The following is a 25,424-nucleotide window of genomic DNA, read 5'->3' on the forward strand; positions in this document are numbered from 1 at the left end:
TACTAAGTAAATACAAACTTTTTTGGTTTTAATTTCAATTAAACTATTTCTTTTTCTAGACTTAAAGCAATTTTACTACTTAACTCTTAAGTTATTCGATAGATGTTAGTAAATAAAAACTTAATAAACTGAAAGGTTTTAAATGGGCAGAGCTAAAAAACTTATCCATTAAAATAAAGAAAATATTGCAGAGTTCATGCATTTTATTTCTTGGAAAAATGATAAAATTGCACTTCTGTTGTTATTTCATTAAACAACGAGTGTAATAAAAATAAAAAAAAGTTATTTGCATAAAATAATTTGGTATCCATTGAGATTATAAATGTTGCCTTTTTATGAATGAATTGTGATTTGACAGGAATGTCACCTGCTGAGTTGGCAGCAATGCCTTTCAGCAATAAAAGAAAAAATAAGAAAGCATCTTTCACTTGAGTCATTCAGTTTATTTCTGTTTTACTGAACTCAGTGTCATTTCTCCTTCCTTTTCTGCATTGCTTTATATCTTATTCATATGGTGTGCTCATTCTTTAGGTGTCTCTGCTCCACATTCTTAGAAACACTGGGATAAGATTGCATTGAATGACTAGTACTTTTTATTTATTTGCTAACATCATTTATTTAAATACATTATCATAAGTTTAGTTGTTTTTACTTCATATTTAATTGCCTTTTTTATTAGAATTTCTAGAGCTAGAGCTTTTAGGGAATTTTGGGTAAATGATTGGCTTAACAAGGAGAATCTTCACAAGAAGTCAACGTTTTGAAGGAGGTTAGATTAGATTGGATTTTGACATAGGTTGGCCGGCCCTAGGCATCGTATTCAGAAGTTTTTTTGAGATACATCAGTCCTTTTAGCAGAGTTCCTATTTCCAGTCGTGTTTACACTATCGTCTCTTCTGACCTGTAAAGATCTTCAGATCTCAGGAATCTGGCCACCATTCAAACAGGACACTATTTCCTTCTCCTTCAGACACAATCTGCACTAAGAAAGCAAGAAAAACAATGTTTTACCCTGTGGAAACGTTTTTCTGAACCAAAAAGTAAAAAAGTGTTTTATTTTACTAAATCTAAGAATTTTAAATTTCAATACTTCTCATGTTCTTCAAATTCCTAGATTCATTTTCAAAATTCAGTAAGTCGTTTCACATTCTTAAACTTTTCTGTGTTACTTCCGTTAGAATTTTTCTAGAATTCACATACTTTATTTGATCTTTCATTATATTTAGGGAAGGTTTGACCTAATAGCTTAGATTACTGGATTTGAAACCCAGTTTTGTTCTTGGTTTTTATTCCAGTTGAATACTTGGAACAATAATAATAATTTGAGGAATTTTATAGTTCAGCAGAACAGTTTGAGGTGAAAGTTAAAGGTAAACGCCCTTCTTCTTACATCCTGCCTCCGCCATACGAGTCCTTTGGCACTTCTGTTGGCCAAAGAAAATGTTAGCGCAAAAGACTAGTGGTAAAACCTGGATCTTTTCAGTGAAAAGCAGAAGTTTTTCCTCTACCTTCAAGGATTTCAATGAGCTACTTTTAATTGTGTTAATTATCCTAAACCTCCTTCAAAATTTTGACTTTTGTTAGTTCCCTAAAGAAATCTTACTCACAAAAAGAACCAAAAGATGTTTGCTAAAACTGAGTCATTATTACCCTTTTATTCATTCATGAGGTCACCTAATTTGCCAATCATTTGTCTTGTGTTTCTCCAAGAAACAGTTATGGAAGGTTATCGTTAAAACTGAATGTTTATTCGAATCGACTGCTTTTGTCAGATGAGAACTTTCCTTTACATGAAAACGAGTTCATTTATAGCAACGAAACAATTGTTTCACTTCATTTTTCATGAAAAGCAGGTGAGCGGCAGGTGTTCATCTTATATCTTCTTGAAACTTATCCACATAGTTCCCTACTTTAGTTTATTAATTATATTTTTATATACTTTTTCTCGAAGAATCTAGAATTTAAGATTAATTTTTAAGAATTCCAAGTTTAAAATGTCTTTCCTTCTTTCTTTTTATTTTTTACTTAATTTCATCGATTGGTGAAAATGTTATCATTCAAATTTTATTTGTTTCTTATAAATAACGATTTTGTTTATTTGTTTGTCTGTCAACAGTTGTCGGCCAGTGTTGCTGTTTGGAAATGTTACTCACAGAACCAGCAGAAATGACTTCGGTATTAGAAGGAGAAACGGCACGTCTAAATTGTACTACTTTGCCAGGACTGGCAGTGCATTGGGAACTGAAAAGTATTCCATTAGATATATCGTACAGACGATATATGGACGGCACCGATCTAGTTGTAGCCAGGGTGTTACACGATCAAGACCGGGGACCTTTTACGTGCGTAGTCACCAATACCACAACTGGCCAATCGATTACATCTCGACAAGCCTTCCTAGATATTACTTGTAAGTAATGATTTATTATAAGTTTCTAGAATTTTTGTTATTCTCATCTATTTATTATAAGAAAAAAAATACAATATGGTTGCAATGTCTATGCATTCTATCGGTCTGAGATAGAATATAAAGAATTGTTTCTATAGATTACTTTGTCTCTGTTCTTGAAGATTCCTAGCGCTACTTGATCACAATTTCTGAGTAATGGCTCAGAAAAGCGAGCATTTATCATAACGTGAAGTTAGAAACTTTCTCGACGAAGTTAGAATCGTTTTGTGAAAATTGATAACAATGTCTTATAGCGATGTACGATTAAGTTGTTATTAAAATAAAAAATAAACTTAAGTAGAATAAAAATACCTGTTATTGTATTTTGGTTGCAGATTAAGTTAATTACAGTAGTATTTTGATTTATTCATCATAATTGATGAATAAACCACAAGACTTCCGTTGAAGTTAAGTAAAAGAAGGATATGAGTTGATTTTTTGCGCGGTCAGTCTCAGGAGCCTCTTTGAAATTCTCCATCAATCTTCAAAGAAGGCCGTGAATTGACTAAAAGATTTCATAATTTTCCATTCATTAATATCCGCTCCCCCATTTGATCACTACAAGTTGCTGGTAAAACCAATTTCGTAATATTAAAATAAAATCATTGTATTGGATTTACTTTGCAAGTTTGCTGCAAAACATGCTGAATAATTGTATCAGTAATGGCGTAGTCTGGTAATTTCTGGGTCTCCTACAGACTTTTTAATTTTACTGCTTGTCTTTCGATGACTGAAACTGCTTTACCAGTTCTTTGACAGTGTTCAAATGTAAATCGGCTCGTAAACGTCAAAAATGTAGGAATCAAAATCACAAGAGCCAAAGATTGTTTCAATATAGGAATGAAGATGAATTAAAATATGGTACTACTGAATGTAAGGCTGGGTTTAGAACTGTACTGTTCCAAATAGAGGATCAGTAAAGACAATAAAATGGTCATAAAGCTGGTCTTAGCGTTTAAAGAGGGAACTTAGGTTTACTGCCTTTAAATTGTTAGAGGATAGTAGTGAAGATTTTTTTGATTGGCTGTAGTTTAGTTTATTTCCAAACGTAATGTACCTTCATCAGGAGGTGATTTTAAAGTAAAGAAACTAGGACTCCACGGGTGTCGGAGAGGTAATGTTTGGGTGCATTCTTGAGATAAAATTGATGCTGAATAACAAATTAAGAAATGAGAATTGCTAAAAATTTTAAGTTGGGACTAACAGATACCGTACGCCAAAACTACTTATGGTTATAAGGCTAAGGTTGTAACCTGTGGTAGCTGGTTCTATAAACAGTAGAAAATAAAATTTTCTTAAGGATCAGTGAAAAAATCTCCTTAGGTGGATATTCAGCATATCTAATGGACAGCTAGAAAATTGGTGATAGCTTGCAATTATCTGGTGAGGCTTGGTTCTGATTAGGTTAGAACAATGGTTGTTTCTGTTCCTCATGTATGGTATGTATTTATCGTATCAACAATCCTTTTTTGAAACTCCCTTTTTTACAAAAAGTAAACAATTCACTCTGTTCATTTCGATATCGTCTTCTCCGGTCTCTCATGGTGTCTAAGAACTCTCCCTAGCTATTGCAACGCACTCTCACAATGTACGAAGAGGTCGTTTCTCGTCTCTTTCTGACATAATATGCACGCGAGCTCTTGCTTATTAGTTAACCTTCTCTAAGGTGGTGATTCCGAAACCCACTGTGCTCCTGAATGCAGGCCAGCCCCCCAGACTATTCTATTTCCTGCCTGCCTTCTCAGTTCGCGCAGCCTTCTTGACATGGAGCTTTTACCGTGATTGAATCCTGGAATTGCTTTCGCACATTATGCACATTATAACTTTGATTGAAGTAGTAATAATAATTACCGAGTTTCAGCACCTTTTTGGGCTGAATCGCCTGCTAATAAATAGATGAAACGAGTTCATTTAAAAATTCCAGATTCTAAATCCAGTTTATTAAAAAGAACGACCAGTCGATCTTGCTAAGTATGTTCTTCTTCAACCATGAGAAAGATATTCCATAAATTGAGTGTTTTTTTCGTAATTTCCGTTTCTTTTCTTTATTGTTATCAGCAATTTCTCAATTAACTGTTAATTTAGCAGGAAGCCATTCACTTAATAATGTGAAAATTTTGCATTAAAAACATATAAAAAATGCAAAATATTCATTATTTTAGCTTGAATGTGTTTTTGTTTCCGTTCTATAAAAGAAGAGCATATTTTTTCTACTTCTTCTTTTCAATAATACTTTAAAAAATAATAATTTATTGCTGCGGTTCCTGATTTATTAGACTAATCTGATAAATACATTATTTAAAATTGATCAGAGGAAAGGGTAGTCTCATTTTTTATTTGTTCAAATTACAAAAAGAATGAAAATTATCTAAAGTTATTTATTATTATTTTTTTAAAATTTATAACCATACTTGAATTATTTAGAATAAATAACGGGTGAAAACCGTCGTACTGTTCCGTACAAGTGATTCTTCTAAGAGATTCTTGTATTTTTGTGTTCAAAATTCTGATTTATTGCGTTTAACAAGAGAGATTATGTTAACTTAGTTCTATTTAATCATGTACTTAACTCACTCCCTCTTTCTAAAACATGCTCGCACGGACTTGGGCATGCTAACTAACAGACTTAAGTCTCCTCACATCCACTGGTCTGATCAGCGGAGAAAATAACACAAATGCTAAAATTACAGAGCTGTCTAGAGACAGCTAAAATTTTTTTTTTTCAGTCCGCTTACTTTTTTAAAATAGATTTGTGTCTACTCCTGTGAAAATTGGTTAGCGCCTGGAGAAAAAGAAAATTTAAAATTAAAGACCTGGTTTTAAACCCTGACTTCGGCTCAAAAGTCTAGTGCACTTATCCAACTATTATATTTCATAAAAACAGTGAACTGACGTTTTATGGCATAGTATCCATAAGTTCTACATCGATGCGTTCGGCGTAGAGGACTTACACCTGCCTAAGTAATCGCTCCCTTTAAGTTTATCTCACTACATTACTGTTCATGATCATCTCTTAGACAATAACTATTAACCACAATCAAAAGTCATTGTATTGAAGAAAATTTTCAGAAATAAAAATCTTTTATTTCATTTGTAGATAATATTCTCTTAATTTATGTTTTAATATTTTTCCATTGAAGGTTTTTATGTCTACAAAATAATGTATAAATGAATAAAAAGGCAATTAACGAGAGTAAATTAATTAAAAGAAGTAATTAAGTTCTCATGATCCAGTCACTCATAAAGAATTATATTAAAAATAGCTAATAGCGCTGATTGCGCCGAGGTTAACGTGCTGAATAGAATTTAAACCAGTTTGTGCGTCTTTAGAATGTTCTTTTTAAGAATTTCGAAATTATTTTAGTAATTTTCTGGAAGCTGACGGTGTTTTTTAGATTGTAGAGTTTACATTTTTTAAATTTTAAATTTTTTTGACTAGAAATCTATGCAATTTAATCGGTTATATGTATTATAAATGAAATAAAGTACTTATCGAGATAGAGGCAGACTTGGTAAAACAATTACTGTTCCGTCAATTTTAAAAAATAATTTCCATCAGTATTTTGCCACCATATGTTAATTTGGCACCGCTCTGTGGCTTACAAACTAGGAGAACTCCAATATTTGATCAGATCGACCTATTAACGTGATTTTTTTTTAGCAGAATTTCGGTGTTGAAGTTTTATAGAATAATGAAAGTTTTAAAATCTCATTTTTTAAAGGATATTAATAGATCATCACCTAGTCTAAAACATCTGTATTAAACAGGTTTTTATCTTATGCAAATTAGCTTATTTTAAATCCAATATAATTAAATTAAATCCTTAACGAAGTGATTTATAATAAGGCAAAAAAATGTAAATTATGTTGGATAGTGGACTTACCATATTCAGAAATTAGCGAGAAGTTTATCATTTTTGTCTTCTAAGATTCTGCTTGAAATATTTATCGTCAGGGCCCATGATTATTATCCTAGTTTAGCAAAAATTTGCTCTGATTTCTTGTTAGAATAACGTTTACACAATAGGATTTAACTGTCGGTCCGTTGCTGTTTAGAAGAAATGAAAAATTTTATCTGTCTAGATCAGTTTTCGCCAAACTTTTTACACAGGGGGCCAGTTCACTGTCCCTCAGACCGTTGGAGAGCCGGAATATAAAACAAACTATTTTAAAGTCAAAGAAACAAAACGGGAACAAACAGAATATTTAAAATAAAGAACAAGTAAATTTAAATCAACAAACTGCCCATCTGTGGGAATTATGGTCCTGCTTTTGGCTAATGAGATGGTCAATGTCCGGTTCAGTTATAGTGCTTTGCCTTTCTTCCTACTTCTGCCGTTATTTTACACTGTTTTCGGAGCCGTGATGCTTGCATCCCGCGTCATCGGAAGTAGTACTGTACATGAGCGACGCAGTGCTTTGCGGCGACGCCACATATAGTGCTCCTCTCACTGACCACCAATGAAAGAGATGCCCCTTCCGGAAGTGGGGCCGGATAAATGTCCTCAGGGGGACGCATGTGGCCCGCGGGCCGTAGTTTGAGGACCCCAGGTCTAGATGGTACTGTACTGTAAGATCAGAAGTTTAACGACGTGTTCTTCTTAACTTCTTCTGAATTGCTCGCATTTCTGGTGGTACTTGTATCCTAGACACAAAACATGTTACACCAAAACCCTTATAGTTAAACCTTCGCAGCAGCTTGCTAAGAGTTTGATTTATGCACGTTTGTAGTTAGGTTTAGCATATCCACAAGGAACCCTAGCTCATTATCAAATCGTGCACCTTCTCTGTCTTTTATCAGAGCTACAGAAATTTTTTTAGGTCGCAGTAGGTTTGGCTGTGTTACCACTCTCTACATTCTATATCAAATCTTAAGTCTTTCATCATAAAGAATCAATTATAGATTATGCGAACTTAACACTAAATTTCTTTTTCATTTGCCATTTTTTTGCAAAAAAAAAAAGTGCTAAAAGTTACCGCGCTGACTATCTCCTTTGGATGGAGCAAGTTTTTTTTGCCATCTAGAAATAAAAATTAACGACACAATTTAGTATCTAAAAAAATTGTTCGGATGAACTGAAAAGATAAAAAGGTACACAAATCTACTTAATTCCTTTCTTTTCCCCTCTGCAGCAGCAGACTAAGAATATTTTATGGGAATGCCATTATAATTAATCGTAATTACGACCACTTTCCGAATGTCGTGAGAATGATTTCAGCCGTGTGTTCAATCGCAGATACTCAACGCGTTCCATTTACATTAACCGCTTTAAACTAATTTTTGAAATGATTATTTTGATTGATGATGTTTTTGGAACGGAAATCCTAATAATTGGAGGATAGGCGGCAAATCTTATTAAATATTCACTTCCTGTTTGTGATAATCATTTTTGTTCAAAAAAAAAAAGATTTAATTTTTTGCCTTGTTATATTCTCTATCTCTGCCTTTTATTTTAAATAATCTATTTAGGTATTCAAAGCTATAGCTTGGTTAATTAAGATTAATTGGTGTTCTGCGCAAATTGACATCCACTTTATAGTCGTCGTTAAAGCACTATATTTTTGGCTAACAACTGGTCAACGTCATTCCATGTTTTTTAATTCATTAATTACCAATTTTTTTGTGTCTCAGTATGTATTTGTTTGAACTGCACAGTACCAATTGTTAAATAAATTCTATTAGAATTTTCTGCATTAAGGACCTTCTGGCATCTAGAATTGTTTCATTTAAGATCAGTCCAGAGAAAGTAAAATGTTAAAATTTACATGAAAATATCTTGATTTAACAATTTGCTGTAAGTGTAATTATTGTGATTATTTCATTGTGAAAAAACGGATTCATTTTCTAAATACCAGCATTTGATTAACACTTATCAAACCTTAAATTATGACGGAAGAGTACAACTGAAACATTACAGATTGTTAAAAAAATAAATCCTATTTGTTCGTAATAATGAAATGGGCGAGCAATGAAGGGTAGAGCGAATTTCCAGCAAGAATTTCTTGGCAATTCATCTCGTTAACTGTAAAGTCAAATGGGTTTATTCTCTTTTTTTTAACCCTCAAACCACAAGATGAATTTTCTTGACACGAACACCAAGGTAGGGTCGGATCCGACCCGATACTATATTTTCTTGCTTACAGTGAAAAACTCAAATATAACTCAAAATAACACATTTATTTCTATATAAAATGTATAAATTTTTTAATAAATTGTATAATTTTATGGCATTAGTCTATTTAGAATAGACTAATAAGTGAAGAAATGAACTTGAAAAAGGAACTTTGTTTCAATAAAAACAAAACAGTTTACAAAAAGGTTGAATGAAAATTAAAGTAAAATAGTGGTGTGGTAACAAAATTATCGCATTGTTATGGAAAAAAATCATTTGATTGTTCGCCATTATCAGTGGGAACAAGTAGGACATATTTTCCAATCGTAAGGAGTAATTCCTTTGGAAAACGCTCGTTTTTCAGTCTTTTTTCTTCTAGAGGAAGCGTCAAGGCAAACGCAAGATTCTTGAGAAACGTCGAACATGCATCTCCAGAGTAACTTTCTCCATTTTTGTTCCACTTGTGCAGGACAAAACGTATAACGTTAATACCAAGGTCGGATCGGATCCGACCCAGAATCTGACTTACTGAAAGAAATACAAACCTAGAGAGCGGAGAGACCCTTACCGAATCGGCGGAAACAGTGTGGCCTCTTCCTAAGGACTCACAGAAAGGGTATATCGAGTCTAATCGCTAAGAGTTAATTGTGGGGGGGAACAATGGAAATTTGTTTTCGGCTCGGGTCGGATCCGACCCGCGTCTTGTGGTTTGAGGGTTAAGTTTCCTTATTTTTTTTTTTTTAAAAATCTCTGGAAAAAAGTAAGTTTTGCTGATGAACAAGGGGACTTTGCAGTGTAAACCATTTCTGATGGAGCTTGACGATCGCCAAGAAATAAAAACCAGTGGTTTGAGAACGATGATGATATGACAGATATGTGTCATGGTATTTGATTTATCTATTTACTTAACATAGTTGTCTTTTGTTGTGTCTTCTATTTTTCAAAGACTTCAGATATCATTCTCCAGTGCTTGGTGCAAAAAAGGAGTTATCTACATTTTTTTCAGAAAATGTGTTTAGTGGCGCCCCCTATTGTATGTTCAATTCTACATCTTTTGGTGCATAAACGAGTCTTTATGCAGACTCGTTTATTATTACTTATTCTCTAACTTAAGGATTAGATTTGGAGCAAAAATGAGTTTTCTACTGCAGATAACTTTCTTTTGCTCCAAACAGAAAAGATGACGTCATCAATCAAAAAAATGTTTTATTAGTTTATTTAATATATCTTATATATCTGACATTCGCTTCGACAAGACACAAATGCCACTTAAAGCTCAAAAACAAGAAATCTGTTGACTAAAGTACTTAATATGTACTCAAGTTTTACTGAAAATTATGATTTTGGTGCAAAAAAGCTTATAGCAAGCTTAAAACATGCCCTAGAAAGTTGAAATTGAGCCCCAAATGATCCCATCACAATATATTAACTAATCCTTACAGCAGACACAACATAAGGAATACATCTTAAAGCATATTTAGTATTTTGTCCCTGCTAAAAATTAAAAAAAAACTGTAGATAACTCCTTTTTGCACCAAGCTCTTCAATTAAGAATCCCACCCTGTAAGAAAAATGAGTGAAACTTTTGAAACTCTAATATAAGTATATTTAATATATTAATGAAACTTTTAATATAAGAATAAGGCCTATTTTGCAAGCATTAATTTGGCAAATGTTTCTTATCAGAGAATATTAGTAACTTTTATCAGTAAATAAATTATGTGTACCTTTATATATATATATTTTATATTCGAGTATATATATTTTATATATATAATATATATATATAAGTATATATACATATGTACTTCCGCAGATTTTAGTATTTTTTTTTTTCTTTTACGGGCCTCCCTTATAAAAGCAGACAATTCTCGGTACAACATTTACACTGTGGGGTGAGGAAATAGTTATTTTTATTGTTACAGCATTCCTTCTAGGGATCTTTATACTCCTCTCCGCAATGGTGGAGATACCAACACCACATTCTTGCCCACATTTATTTTACGAGACAATATTACATGCTACTACGAGTAGTGTTGTCAGTTAGGTGCTTCTAAACACCTTCATTCAGATAATAATTGCCTTTCGACCAATCTAACCAATTCTTAAATAACTTAAATTGTTCACTTTACTTGTGATTAGAATGTGCTTATTTTTTTAGTATCATAACTAAATCGCCTTTACATTTACGCTTATCGGCATATCTTCTTATCGCTTATCTTCCAGATCTAATTATGTAATAAAATTGAAATATCTTCATATGACTGGAGTAAACAACAACGAGATTACAGTGGATGGAATTCCACTGCTTCTAAAGCTTCAGTAAGCGCATCAATGGATACAGCTTTTCTTTCCGTGCCTAAATTCGATGCGAAAGGTCATAAATAAAGCATTGAGACCGAAAGGTCACCTGAGATTTTAACCCTGTTACATTAAAAAGATGAGATAGATGTATATTTGTATAGAGGCTGGTGTTTGTGCAAATTAGTTTCGCTTCCTATCTTTTTCTAATCGTTCACATTTCGGGTTTTCATTTTTTTTGGATTAATGATGCAGGGGTAGGCACTGTGTGTAAAACTTCACCTTTCTGCAGTTTTGAATAATTCTCTTTACATTTACTTGAAGAGTTTGATATGTCCATGTACGACCAAACATGAGCAAACATTGTTCAAGATAATTTTTTTTATTTTATTAAATTCATTTATTTGATACCTGTATAAATATAAATATTCACCAGGCAAATTGTTAATAGTACAAGTACGGTATAGGATGCGAAAACTGCCCGGTAAAGCCAACGCACACCTCAACCGTAAGGACGCAGGAAGAGAGAAGTCAGCCAGCGCTGACACTCTCGGGAATTTTAGTTGCTGGAAAGGTCTAGGTTAGGAGAACACGAGGACAACGTCATTTTAGACGTCGTAAGGGATTATCAGGAGAGGTTGATGAGGAAAGAGTTTGAGCTGTTAAATTGGGATAGCAGGATAGGCTTTTGCGGAAATTGAGGACTCGTGAATGGATTGTTTCAGTGACAAAAGGAATATTTAGGTCTTTGTGAAGGATGAGGTTAGTGACATAATAGGGAGCATTTACAATACGGCGGAGGACTTTTGATTGGAAGGATTGGATGCGGGAGATATTGGAGGGTTTAGTTGAGCCCCACAGCTCCGATCCGTAAGTCCAGATGGGTTTAAGTCACTATAAAAATGTTTAGTTAGGTGAGTTAGTTTGTTAGGTGTGGTTAGTTTAGATTTAGGTCCCATCATGCGTCTTAGTTGTCCGTACCTTTGGTTTAGTTGTAATCGTTTGAGTCTCGTGTGTGGATTCCACGTGAGTCTACTGTCTAAGTAGAAACCCAGGTAGCGTACTACGTTCGAGGTAGGGATGGGGTTGTTGAGTATGAAGACACTGGGGCACGTTTGACGCCTGAACGTGAAAGTTACTTGAACGCTCTTGCTTTCATTAATTTTTATGCGCCAATGGGTGCACCAGCAGCTTTCAGTTAGATTGAGGTGCTCTTGAAGGAATTTGGAGGTTTCGGATGGTTCTGAGTGGGTAGAGAGGATGGCAGTATCGTCAGCATAAGTAGTGATTAAGGTGTTTGGGTGGGTAGGAATATAAAGGTGTAAAGGATGGGACCAAGGATGCTGCCTTGTGGAACTACGGCGGAAATAGGTTTAACAGGAGAATATTCGGAGCCCACTCGAACTTTAAAATGTCGATCAGCTAAGTAGGAGCGTAAAATTAAATAATAAATGCTTGGTAGGAATTTTTTAAGTTTGTAGAGGAGAGCTAAGTGCCATACCTTATCGAAGGCCTGGACAATGTCCAGGCAATGTTCAAGATAAATAAGTAACAAATAGACGAACGCAGACTTGAGTTATAATTTACACATTCTGTTAAACCTTAAAATAATAACAACTCATTGAACATCAGATCTTTAGACGTGAAAATGAATTTTGGGAGGAGTTTTGACGATGTGATATAAGCATTATTTTGAAGACCCAAAAGTAATGTAAAATTTCACCTTTATACGTATTTATCTTTGGGAATTTGATTACCACAGTATGTGTGATTCAGATATACATTTTTTTATGACCTAGCCTTTCTATTTTTAAACTTCGAAAGTTGATAGACGGGTTTTCCACATGTTGAAGTATGTATTAGTCTTTTTTTTTATGCCAGGAAACGGTCCTTTATGTGACCATCACAACTTAATTATAAAATTTCTCACAGATGATTTCATTTAGATTAAGAAGGAATAACTTTTTTTACGATTTCCGTTCAATAGTGGTTTATAGAGTTGAAAGATATTTCTTTAAGATTCTTTTATTAGAGAAAACAAGTCATTTCTTGTGGTATAAGTGATAGAATAATTTTAGCTCTTAGAATTAAATTCCAAACAAATTACTAGGAACTTGTTAATTTAGATAATGGACGGAAGATGTATTGATCCAAGAGGCTGTAGCCCACACAGCACGATCTGTCTGGCTAGAATATTAAGTTAATGAGCACTATTTCCGTATAATATCATTAAATACAGGAAATATGCTATTGCACCTAGTTACAAAATGTTTCAACTTATTTCGGAGCTAAGTATTAATCACTTGGTAGTTTTATTTAGTTACTTTACTTCGGAATGGCTTTTTTTTTTTATTGGTTAAGTAGTGTTTGCTTCAAATTATTTAGAAGTAAAAAAGAATTCAAAAAATCGAAGTTAATTTTATCTGAAAAATTCACAAGCAACCAAATTTAAAACAATGTGTTCCAAAATATTGTATTATTATTTGATTGCTATTGAAAATAAAAATGAATACAAATTAAACTACTTCCAATTTGAGCTAGAGTTCAGAAAAAGGTTTAGATTCTACAGTATTCATTTCACAGAGCCTTGAAGATTCAGCGAATACGAACCCTATAATGACGCAGATGTAAAACATTCTATTCTTGAGAAGTATTGGGGGAATCCATAAAAAATTTTGGCGTGTCTTATTTGTTGGGCAAAACAAATTTATAGCTATGAATATATAGATTTCGTGACCGTAAATTATTCAATTAAAAATTCAAAATTGGCGAGGAAACGGACAAATAAAATTAACAACTCGTCTTTTTGCCAACGTTTCGACAAATATATTGTCTTCTTCAGGGCGTGGCTATGCGGGTTGGTTGAGTTACAGAAGCTGTACTTGAAATTTCAAAAATGAAATAGAAATTAAGCATAGCCCCGCCCTGAAGAAGACAATATATTTGTCGAAACGTTGGCAAAAAGACGAGTTGTTGTTTTTATTTGACCGATTCCTCGCCAATTTTGAATCCTTAATCAAATTTATAACTTTAAAGTAATAGATCGTTTACCTGTTCACAAATAATTCTAATTTTGAACAAAATTCTACGTCAAATCTCTTCGGAATATGAGTACCTATCGATCAAAAGTTAAGTTAAGTTTCTTAGCGTAAGTCCTCTCTCGTTTCTCGTCTGGTGTTGTAACTGAATTAGAAATAATTTAGTGGAGTTGGTCTTTCTCTTGCACAGTTAACCTCTGGCCTAGTTAGATTGCTGTCACATTAGAGTGTCAGCGCTGCTATAGTTATTTGAAACATTTTCGCCATATCTTTTATGAAAAAAACGCTACAAAATGAACTCCATTAAAGCTTGAAAATGTGCTTTAAATTCTGTCTGGCTGAATTTCTTACATAAACTGCCAGGGCACAATTTTTTATTAACTTTCTGCTACACAATGTTTTTCTTAAAATACCTTAAATATTCCTCTAGAAAAAAACTTAAAACCTGGGTGTTGAACTAAAAAATAAAAGTATTGAAATTAGATTTCTCTATTTTTTACATCATTAGCATAAATGATTGCATCAAATTCTTATCTCAGTCAGTAACAACGAACGCCAAGATTAGTGGACGACCTGTTCAAACAAACTCGTTCAGGTGAATGCAACTTTGTTAAGGTAAGACGCTTATGTGTCCAGTTCCTATTTTATTTAAAGCCTATAATATATAAGTCGGCAAAAGACACAAAGATGGTTGTTAGACCACACGTTGGTTACTGCTCTCACTATAGATTTATACTTGGAACATATACTGACCTAAAACTTGTCTCCTTCTTCGCGATTAATGCATACAGATAATAGATCTAAACAATTTATATGAATCTGATTTCAAATTTAATTTTACGCGTATATCTTTTGTTGCGTCAGTATTTCTATTTTCTTAGCAAAATTTATTAAAATCAACTGTGAAATTTTTAAGTCTAGGAAATGTAATATTTTCATTTCAACGTATTTTATTTTAGAATTTTGCATTCTGTATTCTTATTTTCATGGTCATCCTTCTGCATACTTTTCACGATAAAAGTAAACAAACTAAAGATAAAATAATCGTATGGTCCATCTATCTTGCTTTATGAAGAAAAGTAAATTTCATAAAATTTGCCCAGCTACTGCTTAGTAGCATTTGAAAATATTTACAGTAATTTCAGACGGGCAAATACCTTAATAATCTATTTTAATGATTAATCAATCTTTTAATCAAAACTCGAATCACTACCGAAAGATATCCAACCCTCTCATTGATCGGCTGTAATCTTTGACTCTTCCTAACAAGTCCAACAATCCGTCCGCGTTGGCCTTGCAATTAACTCGGCAATGGAAGTGGGTTTCAATAATTGAGTCATTGTTAAGTCTTCAGTTGGTAGTAATTCCCTTCTTAACTGTCAACTGATTTACATGTTAAAGTAGCAGTCGCCCCTGTTTTTTGTGAATTGCAATGAAGTTTTTAAAATCATAATTATAATAATCATCATTTAAACAGTATTTCTCTTTAATGTTATTCTCTGATCTTTTATTTCAATTTTTCTAAATACAACTGTTTATCTCATATTCGCCACAAGCCATACACTAATGCTTTAACAGTTTGTAAAGTTCAATAAGTTAACAGTTAAAACACCAATTGGGTGCCGGAATTAATCTAAAGAAATGTAGATAATAATAACCAAACTTATTTTGCCAAATAGAACCACGAAAAGATCGTAATTTATATTACTTGTTTATGTTTTCGAAAGGGCTGTAATATGCAATTTATTGAACTGTTTTAACGAAGCACCTTAACTCGTAGACGGGCATTTTGTGCTGTTATCGATCTTACTTTATTCTTTTATCGAAAGAGATCCTACCCTTCGCAAAGCTAAATAAGTCCAATAGCAGCGCACGGCAATAACTCTTCACTCACCCTCTCTATGCACTTTGTGCATGTTGAAGCTGTCTGAGTAAGTAATGTTATGCTAGGATAGCAGCAGCAACAAATCCTTGAAGAAGTGGCTAGGCTCGTACCTATTTCCTTTACACATTTATCTAAATAAATCCATAAAGCATTGGCCTTCCATTGCATCTTTTGTGAACAGATCTGAGTAGCCATAATATCTACCTTTACAGCAACAAATCGGTGAAATTGTATTTTTCTTTACTGCTTAATTTCTATTTAATTTTTGTAATTTCAAGTACAACTTTGTAATTATCGTCCTCATGATAGTTTTTATTTACTAATAAATAACCATGATCACTTTGAGCTCAAAAGATCGGCTAATTGAAGATTATTACTTACAAGATAACAATCATGTTTTTAACAAAGCAAAATAAGTGTTCAATTTCTATTTTAGACAGCTATTCATCTGATAACATACTACACATAGAGCCAATTAGATTCTTTTTTTTTCTTTTTTTTTAAGAGCACTCGCGTGTACACATAATATGATTATTGCCGAAGACATTTTATTAAAACAGGTGAGAAAGAATTGCGTGCCCAGTTTTGTGGGAAACTCAGCATGCATCTCCTACTTGGCCAAGGTTGTGATCGCATTCTTCGCTTGTACATCCTACGCATGTACATTCCTTTATTCTACGACAAGTTTTGTTATACTATTCTTTAGTTTTGGATCAATTTTCTTTTATTTCTATTATCTACTCAGTGTTTTTACTTTTCCGTTAGAAATTGCCAACACATTTACTAAATACAAGAACTCTAATTAACACTATTCTTTAACTGGAGGCCATTTTCGATAATTGGCTCTCCAATTAAATAAAAGCTGTGTACCTGGATCTACAATAATAGTGTTGAATACACCTGCTAAACTCTGTACCTTTTAATATTAATAGTTGACTCATACTGTGTTCATACAAGCTGAGCATTTTCCCACAGTAAAGTCCAACTTTAATATTTTTAATGTTTTTTTTGCCTGCTGAAGTGGCAGAGACACTGAATGCTTACTTCCTTGGAATTATGTCCAACAGCCATTAAAGGCAACTTTAATGTCTCACTTCTTTTTTACTTTATCTATTTTTTGTAGTACCCATTAAAGTTACTATATCTTAATTATTTTTTTTAGTACATCCTACAATAAGGAGTCAGATTGAATTTACTTCCAATTGTTTTTTAAATTACTTTCTTTGTAGTTTATTCTGATCTCTTTTAACAACAAACTTCTTTCAAGGTTTTACCAAATTAAATGTTCAAATTTGAACAAATATTACATTTATTATGATTTCAAGAATGGAAAAATCCGAAAAGCCTTTTTAAAATTTCAATAAAAATAGTTAACTTTTCCTATTCAGTTCCCGCAGTCATTGATATGCAAAGAGAAAAGAACTGGCTAAACAGGCAATCCTGAGATATCCTTTTTAAGCGATACTTTGCAACTCTAAATGCCTCTTAATATTTATTTTTAAAAGATCTTTTCTCTCTCATATTCCACTTCTTTGGTCTAACCTAGCTTTTCTTTTACACTGCGAGTTCTACGTAATGTTTGATTAATGCTGTTAAGTTAAGTTAGGTGTTCATTAAGTTAGGATTGGATATCAAATTCTGTTCCCTCCCTCAAATTTTTGTCAAATAAATCTCTGATAAGGAATGAAAATCTAAAACCAACTAAAACTAAGAAATCAAGCTGCTTATTTTGTTGATTAGCTGATAAAAACAGCAGTATCTTGTATGGGTCAGAAGGTTTAGATCAGCTAGTTTCCTTTTGTAGAGTCCTGGGCCATAGGAAGAAAGAATAAATCATGTTTATGGTAGATTAAAGAAATTAGGATCAGTGAACTTAAGACAAAATTAGAAGTCCTTAAAATAACTTACGCTTATTCCCATGCAAGGTTCTTGTCTGCAAAGCTGTTCTTATCACTTTTGGTCTTTGTTTTTCTTTCAGCAGTTCTTTCGGGTTTAAGAGAGAAAAGTCCTGAGAAAAATATTTGGCCCATGCTTCGTGAATGGCCAGTGGTGGATTAGAAAAAACGAAGAATTGCACACCAGATGTACAAAGAAGAAAATATTGTGACCTTTATAAAGAAAGGTCGTCTCTGCTGGTTAGGTCATGTAGAGAGAATGGAGGAGGAAAGACGGCCTAAAAGGCTCCTCTATGGTCGAGCTCCGGTGGAGCTGGCTGGACGATCTCCAAAATGACCTCACCTCAACTGGTGTTAGGCGTTGGAGAATGATTGGCCAGAGACAAGGGTGTTTGGCAGAAGCTTGAGGACGAGGCTTGGGTCCTTTAGGACTGTTGCGCCATGTATAGATAGATGTAGTTCTTTCGGGTCCATCTGGGCTTTTTGTTAGTACAAAGCTATGTTCTTCGTCAAGGGTGAACAATACTATGTACGAGGGTCGTTTAAAAAGTCCGTGCAAAGTCAGAGAGATAGCACCACTGGCGCGTAGCGAGGTTATGTTTAGTTAGAAGCATCTCTTGGAAGAACACACACCAAGTTTCAGCCAGATCGGTCTATTTCTTTGTGTTTGGCATTCGTTTGAATCGAGGAAGTCGAGTGATTTTCAAAAAATGGACGAAAAAGAATTTCGTGTGTTGATTAAACACTACTTTATGAAAGGCAAAACGCCTCAGGAGACTAAAGAGAAGCTTGATAAACATTATGGTGACTCTGCACCTTCGATTAGAACAGTTTATAAGTGGTTTCAAAATTTTCGGAGTGGCCATATGGGCACAAGTGACGCTGAACGTTCTGGACGCCCTGTTCGAGGTTACTACTCCAGAAATCATTGATAAAATCCATGATATGGTGATGGATGACAGAAGAGTGAAGGTGCGTGAGATTGCTAGTGCTGTGGGCATCTCGAATGAACGGGTACATAATATTTTGCATCAACATTTGGACATGACAAAGCTATCCGCAAGATGGGTGCCGCGATTGCTCACGCTTGACCAAAAACGAAATCGTATGAAGTGTTGCAAGGACGGTTTGCAGCTGTTCCAGAAGAATTCGCAGGACTTTAAGCGTCGTTTCGTCATTGTGGATGAAACATGGATACATCACTACACTCCTGAGACCAAAGAACAATCTAAACAATGGGTTACCAAGGGGGAATCTGCGCCAGAAAAAGGCGAAGACCGTTCCTTCGGCCGGAAAGATTATGGCGACTGTCTTTTGGGATTCGCAAGGAATAATCCTCATCGACTATCTGGAAAAGGGTAAAACTATTACAGGTGCATATTATTCATCGTTATTGGACCGTTTGAAAACCGAGCTGCAAGAAAAACGCCCACGATTGGCCCACAAAAAAGTCCTTTTCCATCACGACAACGCACCAGCTCACACCTCAGCAGTTGTGGTCGCAAAATTAATGGAAATAGGGTTCCAACTCGTTTCACATCCCCCCTATTCTCCAGACTTGGCTCCCTCGGACTACTATTTGTTCCCCAATATGAAGAAATGGCTGGCGGGAAAAAGATTTTATTCAAACGAGGAGGTGATTGCAGAAACGAATGGCTATTTTTCAGACTTGGACAAATCCTATTATTCGGAAGGGATCAACAAACTAGAGCAGCGTTGGACGAAGTGTATAAGCCTAAAAGCAGACTATGTTGAAAAATAAAAAAGGTTTACCCCAAAAAATTAAGTAGTTTTTATTTTTGCACGGACTTTTCAAACGACCCTCGTACTGACGTTCTGATTGCGTGAGAATTCTTAAAAATATGTAGTTGAATCCAGAAACTGGAATGAAACAGGAATTCCCTTATTTCTCTTCCCGTAATTTCTTTCTCTCAGTTTTTAATATTTACACTTTGTAATTGAAGTAGTGCATAGTCTCAAGAGATCTTAAGATAGATATTTTAATTTTTCTTGAGATGATGATATCCACAAGAAAATACTAAAAGGTAGGTTACACATAGAAACGGTCATATGAGCGTAGGTTGTTCGTTTGTTCTGTGTATTTATTCGTAAATCTGGTATACCTGAAAAGTAAATGGAAAAAAGGATGAGTCAGTGTGGGAGGAGATCAAAGGACAGACAGACTTCATTATTTTGTATGCTGCGCTTTTCTTACATGCCCGTTCCACTGGTCCTGTCCTACACACATCAAAGTTCTTCTGTCTTTATCCAATCCATCGTAACGTGTCTCCACCGACCAGACAAAATAAAAGAATAAAAATAAAACAAAAAGAAAAGTAAAATAAACCGTCCTAAATCGAGATTTTTACTGCCTTGTTGCACAGATTCTTATTTTTTTTCTTTTGCATCAGCTTACTAAACTTTTAACATATTCTGTCCACATTTAATATATTTCATTTTTAATGGGGCAATATTTTATTTTAACATTGAAAATAACTTTAACAAAATAATAATAAGACATTCTACAAAAGACGGCTTTTCAGCTTTTACCTTCTAATGTTCTTATAGAATGGAATAGGTGGGAATTGGCGAGCGTGATGTCGTCACAACAAACCAATTTAGTTACGGTAGGTATGTAAAAACGCTTACCTTAATAGAGAATCTTTGTAAAATTTGAAATAATGACCTTCCTTTAACTGCCAAATAAACTATAAAAAATTGTGTAAAACTGTAAGTAAAACGCTTCCGAAAAATATCGCTTTGTTCATTCCAAATATTCGCAATGCATTTATGTGTGAATATTTAATGATATTAATGAAGCATTTGTCAATCTCGATTAGCTATCCAGTAGACTAGTTATTGCTCTTCCAAACCGAATGGGTCTTTTTTTTTAAAAGTAAATAAACCCTTAGATAAACGCTCACAAAAATGACTGGCATCTCAAACTGGATTTTGTTATGAATCCTGATGTTCAAAAATTTCGACAACTCCGCTATCTTCTCTTGAAACTGGTGCTCCACGATGTTAGAATTTTGGAATGATGAAATTTACCGGAGCACCGCTTCTATCAAATTTGTGTAAATTTGCGTCTATCTCATTTATTTATTGATAAGAGAAGTAAGCACTCGCTTTAGATCAGGGTTTGATCTCAACTCTCTTTTTTTAACAAACCCTCTAAATGGAAACATAGTCTTGCAGTTAGCCACAAATAGCTCTCTAGTAGAAAATTAATACCTATCGATCTGATTTCTCTTTGGTCTCAAACTCTCAATTAAAATCTGCGTCTTTTTTTTGGTCAGAACATCCTGCTTCTCTGTTTCCCTCTAAATAGCTTATCCCTCTCACACTGTCCAAGACCTTATACTTAGCTTCATCCTTATAATCTGCTAGATTCATCCATCATTATAGGAAGAAAAGGCGACTTAGAACCCTTTTTCTTCTTACCTTGAGATCTCTCTCTGCAAAGAAAAATTTGCTGAATTGAATTGTATAAAGACTCACAGCCTGTTTCTCATTAGTTTTGGTCAAAGAAATCTTAATTCAAAATGAACAAATGTTTCCTTCTTCAAAGACATTGAGAATGTTTAAATATTGATTGATAACCTAAGAAAAGACCAAATATATTATGTATATTATATACTATATAAATTTTTGTAATTAAATGTATGAAAAACTACTATACGAGGGGGTACCCAAAAATAACCGGAATTGCGTTGCCGCGCATGGAGCTTATGCGCATTTCTGCTGCTAGACGTGTATAGCGCAATTCCTTGCCAGTTCAGTCCTGCCTGTGTTGTCTGCCTGGATTGTTCTGTTCATCTGCAGTGATTGTTTTTACCAGCGCTGTTTTGTTCTTTTTTCGTTTTTTATGATGGCAAGTTTAAGTGAACAACGTGCAGCTCTGAAATTTTGTTTTCTACTCGACAAAAATGCTGCTGAAAGTGTTTTAATGTTGAAAACAGCTTACAAAGATGACGCTATGGGAAAAACTCAAGTATACGAGTGGTTTACTCGGTTTAAAAATGGCGACATTTCGATTGATGACAAACCTCGTTCTGGACGTCCATCAACTGCCCGAATCGACGAAAATGTTGAAAAAATTCGAGAGCTGGTGTTCACAGACCGTCGACAGACAATTGATCAACTGTCAGAGAGTAGTGGGTTATCTTGGAGCTCGGTTCAGCGAATTTTAACGGAAGATTTGGGGATGAAAAGGGTTGGTGCCAAGTTTGTTCCTCGAGTTCTGACTGACAACCAAAAAGAACATCGAGTTAAAACATGTCGTGCTTTGAAACAACAGCTTGAAACTGATCCAGACTTTCTGTCAAAGGTCATTACTGGTGATGAGTCATGGTGCTATGGTTATGACACAGAAACAAAGCAACAGTCGAGCCAATGGAAGTCGTCATCTTCACCCCGACCAAAAAAATGTCGTCAAGTCAAGTCAAACATCAAAACAATGCTGATTTGCTTTTTTGATGCCAAAGGCGTAGTCCATTCAGAGTTTGTTCCCCCAGGTCAGACCGTCAATCAAAGCTTGTATTTGGAAGTTTTGAAAAGATTGCGCAATAGTGTTCGCCAAAAAAGACCCGATTTGTGGCAAACAGGAGACTGGTTCTTCCACCACGACAATGCACCTGCTCACACAGCCATCTCTGTTACACAGTTTTTGGCTAATAATGGCATGGTTCCGCTGCCCCACGCACCTTACTCGCCTGACCTGGCTCCTTGCGAATTTTTCTTATTTCCACGCATGAAAAAGGGCATGAAAGGTCACCGATTTGACAACATTGAAGAGGTCATGAAAAAAACGAAGAAGGAGCTGTCAGCCATTTCTAAAGATGACTACAAAAAATGTTTCGAACAGTGGAAGCACCGGTGGGACAAATGTATTAGTTGTAATGGAGAGTATCTTGAAGGGGATAAGGTTGTTCTGTAAAAAATTTGTAAATAAATAGCTTTTAAAAAATAATTCCGGTTTTTTTTGGGTACCCCCTCGTAGAATTTACAACTAAATACTTGCATTAGTTATATTTGTAATTTTTTTCTTATAAAAATAAGTACCCAGTTTTAATTTTAAATTGAAACTTTACGGTGTAAACATGCGTTAAATGAAATGTTTTACAAAAATGTTAAAAACATAATTCTCTGTTAAAGGAGAAAGCAATAAAAGGTCACCAGTGTTTATACGATAGATGATATATGTCGGGTGTCATGGTGGTCGATTGGCCGGAAGTCAAGGCAGAGTGTGAGCAGTTTACGTTTAGATTCCATGTTGTCATGGACAGCATGTCCCAATTTCCTGTTTCCCCTTGGGTAACTTCTCAATTTGTCCATCAAGGGATGGATTTTTTTGTTTGTTTTTCAATTATTGAACTGAAAACAGATCAGTATTTTTACGATGTAAATCGTAGAAATGTCAAAAGATTAATTCGCAATGAATCTCAGTAGGAGTTTAAAAAAAGATTTTTAGTTGTCTTTATTTGTAGAGCTCTCCTAAGTGATTTACAAGAAAGTATTGCTACCGACTGTTAAAATATTTACTAGGGTGAAGCCCCTTCGACCCTTTGGGCGCTCCTCTCCCATTCTTCACCAAGGACTTCTTCTTCTTACCTGTACACTCTCGCTTCCAATCTTCTTCAACCAAGAACTTGGGAAAGAGCTGTTCTCCCAAAATCTTGTAATCTAATCCTAATGCTTTCAGCTTCTGTGTAAAAATTTAGCCCCCAACCTCTTCATCTCGTTCTGTCAACTTTTATCTTTATTTATTCACAACATTCAAAGAATTTTATTTATTATTAAAAAAAAAAAAAAGTCCTTTTTGAAAAATTATTTTTCTTTTTATGTTCAAATTTCTGCAAACAATTAACCACTTCCACAGTTGAAAATACAAAAATATTCCCCAAATAGTTTCACTAATGCTGCTTAAACTAACTAACACCAATTTTGCCACATTTTCCATTAAGAAGGCTACATTTCTAAGGCTCTGATCTTTGGTTTGAAATGGTGAGCTCAAAGTCTCCATAATTGCATTAAATAACCGAGGCTATATTACTAAAAATAACCTTACTGTTATTGTATTATTAGTAATGTCGGTAGCAGTAAATATAGCGAATTAGGTTAAAATATGGACGAGTTCAGTTTCCCAGCCTGGATGCTGGCTCCTGTACGAGGGTCGTTTGAAAAGTCCGTGCAAAGTCAGAGAGATAGCACCACTGGCGCGTATCGAGGTTATGTTTAGTTAGTAGCATCTCTTGGATGAACACACACCAAGTTTCAGCCAGATCGGTCTATTTCTTTGTGTTTGGCATTCGTTTGAATCGAGGAAGTCGAGTGATTTTCAAAAAATGGACGAAAAAGAATTTCGTGTGTTGATTAAACACTACTTTATGAAAGGCAAAACGCCTCAGGAGACTAAAGAGAAGCTTGATAAACATTATGGTGACTCTGCACCTTCGATTAGAACTGTTTATAAGTGGTTTCAAAATTTTCGGAGTGGCCATATGGGCACAAGTGACGCTGAACGTTCTGGACGCCCTGTTGAGGTTACTACTCCAGAAATCATTGATAAAATCCATGATATGGTGATGGATGACAGAAGAGTGAAGGTGCGTGAGATTGCTAGTGCTGTGGGCATCTCGAATTAACGGGTACATAATATTTTGCATAAACATTTGGACATGACAAAGCTATCCGCAAGATGGGTGCCGCGATTGCTCACGCTTGACCAAAAACGAAATCGTGTGAAGTGTTGCAAGGACGGTTTGCAGCTGTTCCAGAAGAATCCGCCGGACTTTAAGCGTCGTTTCGTCACTGTGGATGAAACATGGATACATCACTACACTCCTGAGACCAAAGAACAATCTAAACAATGGGTTACCAAGGGGGAATCTGCGCCAAAAAAGGCGAAGACCGTTCGTTCGGCCGGAAAGATTATGGCGACTGTCTTTTGGGATTCGCAAGGAATAATCCTCATCGACTATCTGGAAAAGGGTAAAACTATTACAGGTGCATATTATTCATCGTTATTGGACCGTTTGAAAACCGAGCTGCAAGAAAAACGCCCACGATTGGCCCACAAAAAAGTCCTTTTCCATCACGACAACGCACCAGCTCACACCTCAGCAGTTGTGGTCGCAAAATTAATGGAAATAGGGTTCCAACTCGTTTCACATCCCCCCTATTCTCCAGACTTGGCTCCCTCGGACTACTATTTGTTCCCCAATATGAAGAAATGTCTGGCGGGAAAAATATTTTATTCAAACGAGGAGGTGATTGCAGAAACGAATGGCTATTTTTAAGACTTGGACAAATCCTATTATTCGGAAGGGATCAACAAACTAGAGCAGCGTTGGACGAAGTGTATAAGCCTAAAAGGAGACTATGTTGAAAAATAAAAAAGGTTTACCCCAAAAAATTAAGTAGTTTTTATTTTTGCACGGACTTTTCAAACGACCCTCGTACTACAGTCGAACCTCGCTTAACGAGCATAATTCGTTCCAGAACCTTACTCGTTACGCGAAATACTCGTTAAGCGAAACAATTTTTTCATATAAATTAAAATAAAAGGGGATCAGCCACACTTACACCATTTTCTCGTTTCTCAATGATTTTACGTTTCAATTCTAACGTTATTTTAATTCTTTTCGAAGCCATTTTGTTAGAGGGATAACAAAATAAACACAATAATATTTAAACACAAATATCACTATGTGGACTTCCCCTATACACCACTCATTCGGT

At 34.7% G+C, this 25,424-nt stretch overlaps 1 protein-coding gene across 2 annotated transcripts in view; it reads left to right on the plus strand.

Moving 5' to 3' along the window:
- The window catches only part of LOC141456548 (inactive tyrosine-protein kinase 7-like), a 157,382-nt gene that overhangs the window by 16,242 nt on the left and 115,716 nt on the right, over positions 1-25,424 (plus strand). For both annotated transcript variants that reach the window (XM_074132685.1, XM_074132686.1), the window contains exon 2: positions 2,117-2,410. In XM_074132685.1, coding sequence (XP_073988786.1) covers positions 2,117-2,410 — 294 coding nt within the window. The remainder of the gene's footprint in view (positions 1-2,116; positions 2,411-25,424) is intronic.

Source organism: Rhodnius prolixus, unplaced genomic scaffold, assembly GCF_049639745.1.
Source record: "Rhodnius prolixus isolate KJV_2025 unplaced genomic scaffold, Rpr scaffold_4, whole genome shotgun sequence".
Classification (NCBI taxonomy): domain Eukaryota; kingdom Metazoa; phylum Arthropoda; class Insecta; order Hemiptera; family Reduviidae; genus Rhodnius; species Rhodnius prolixus.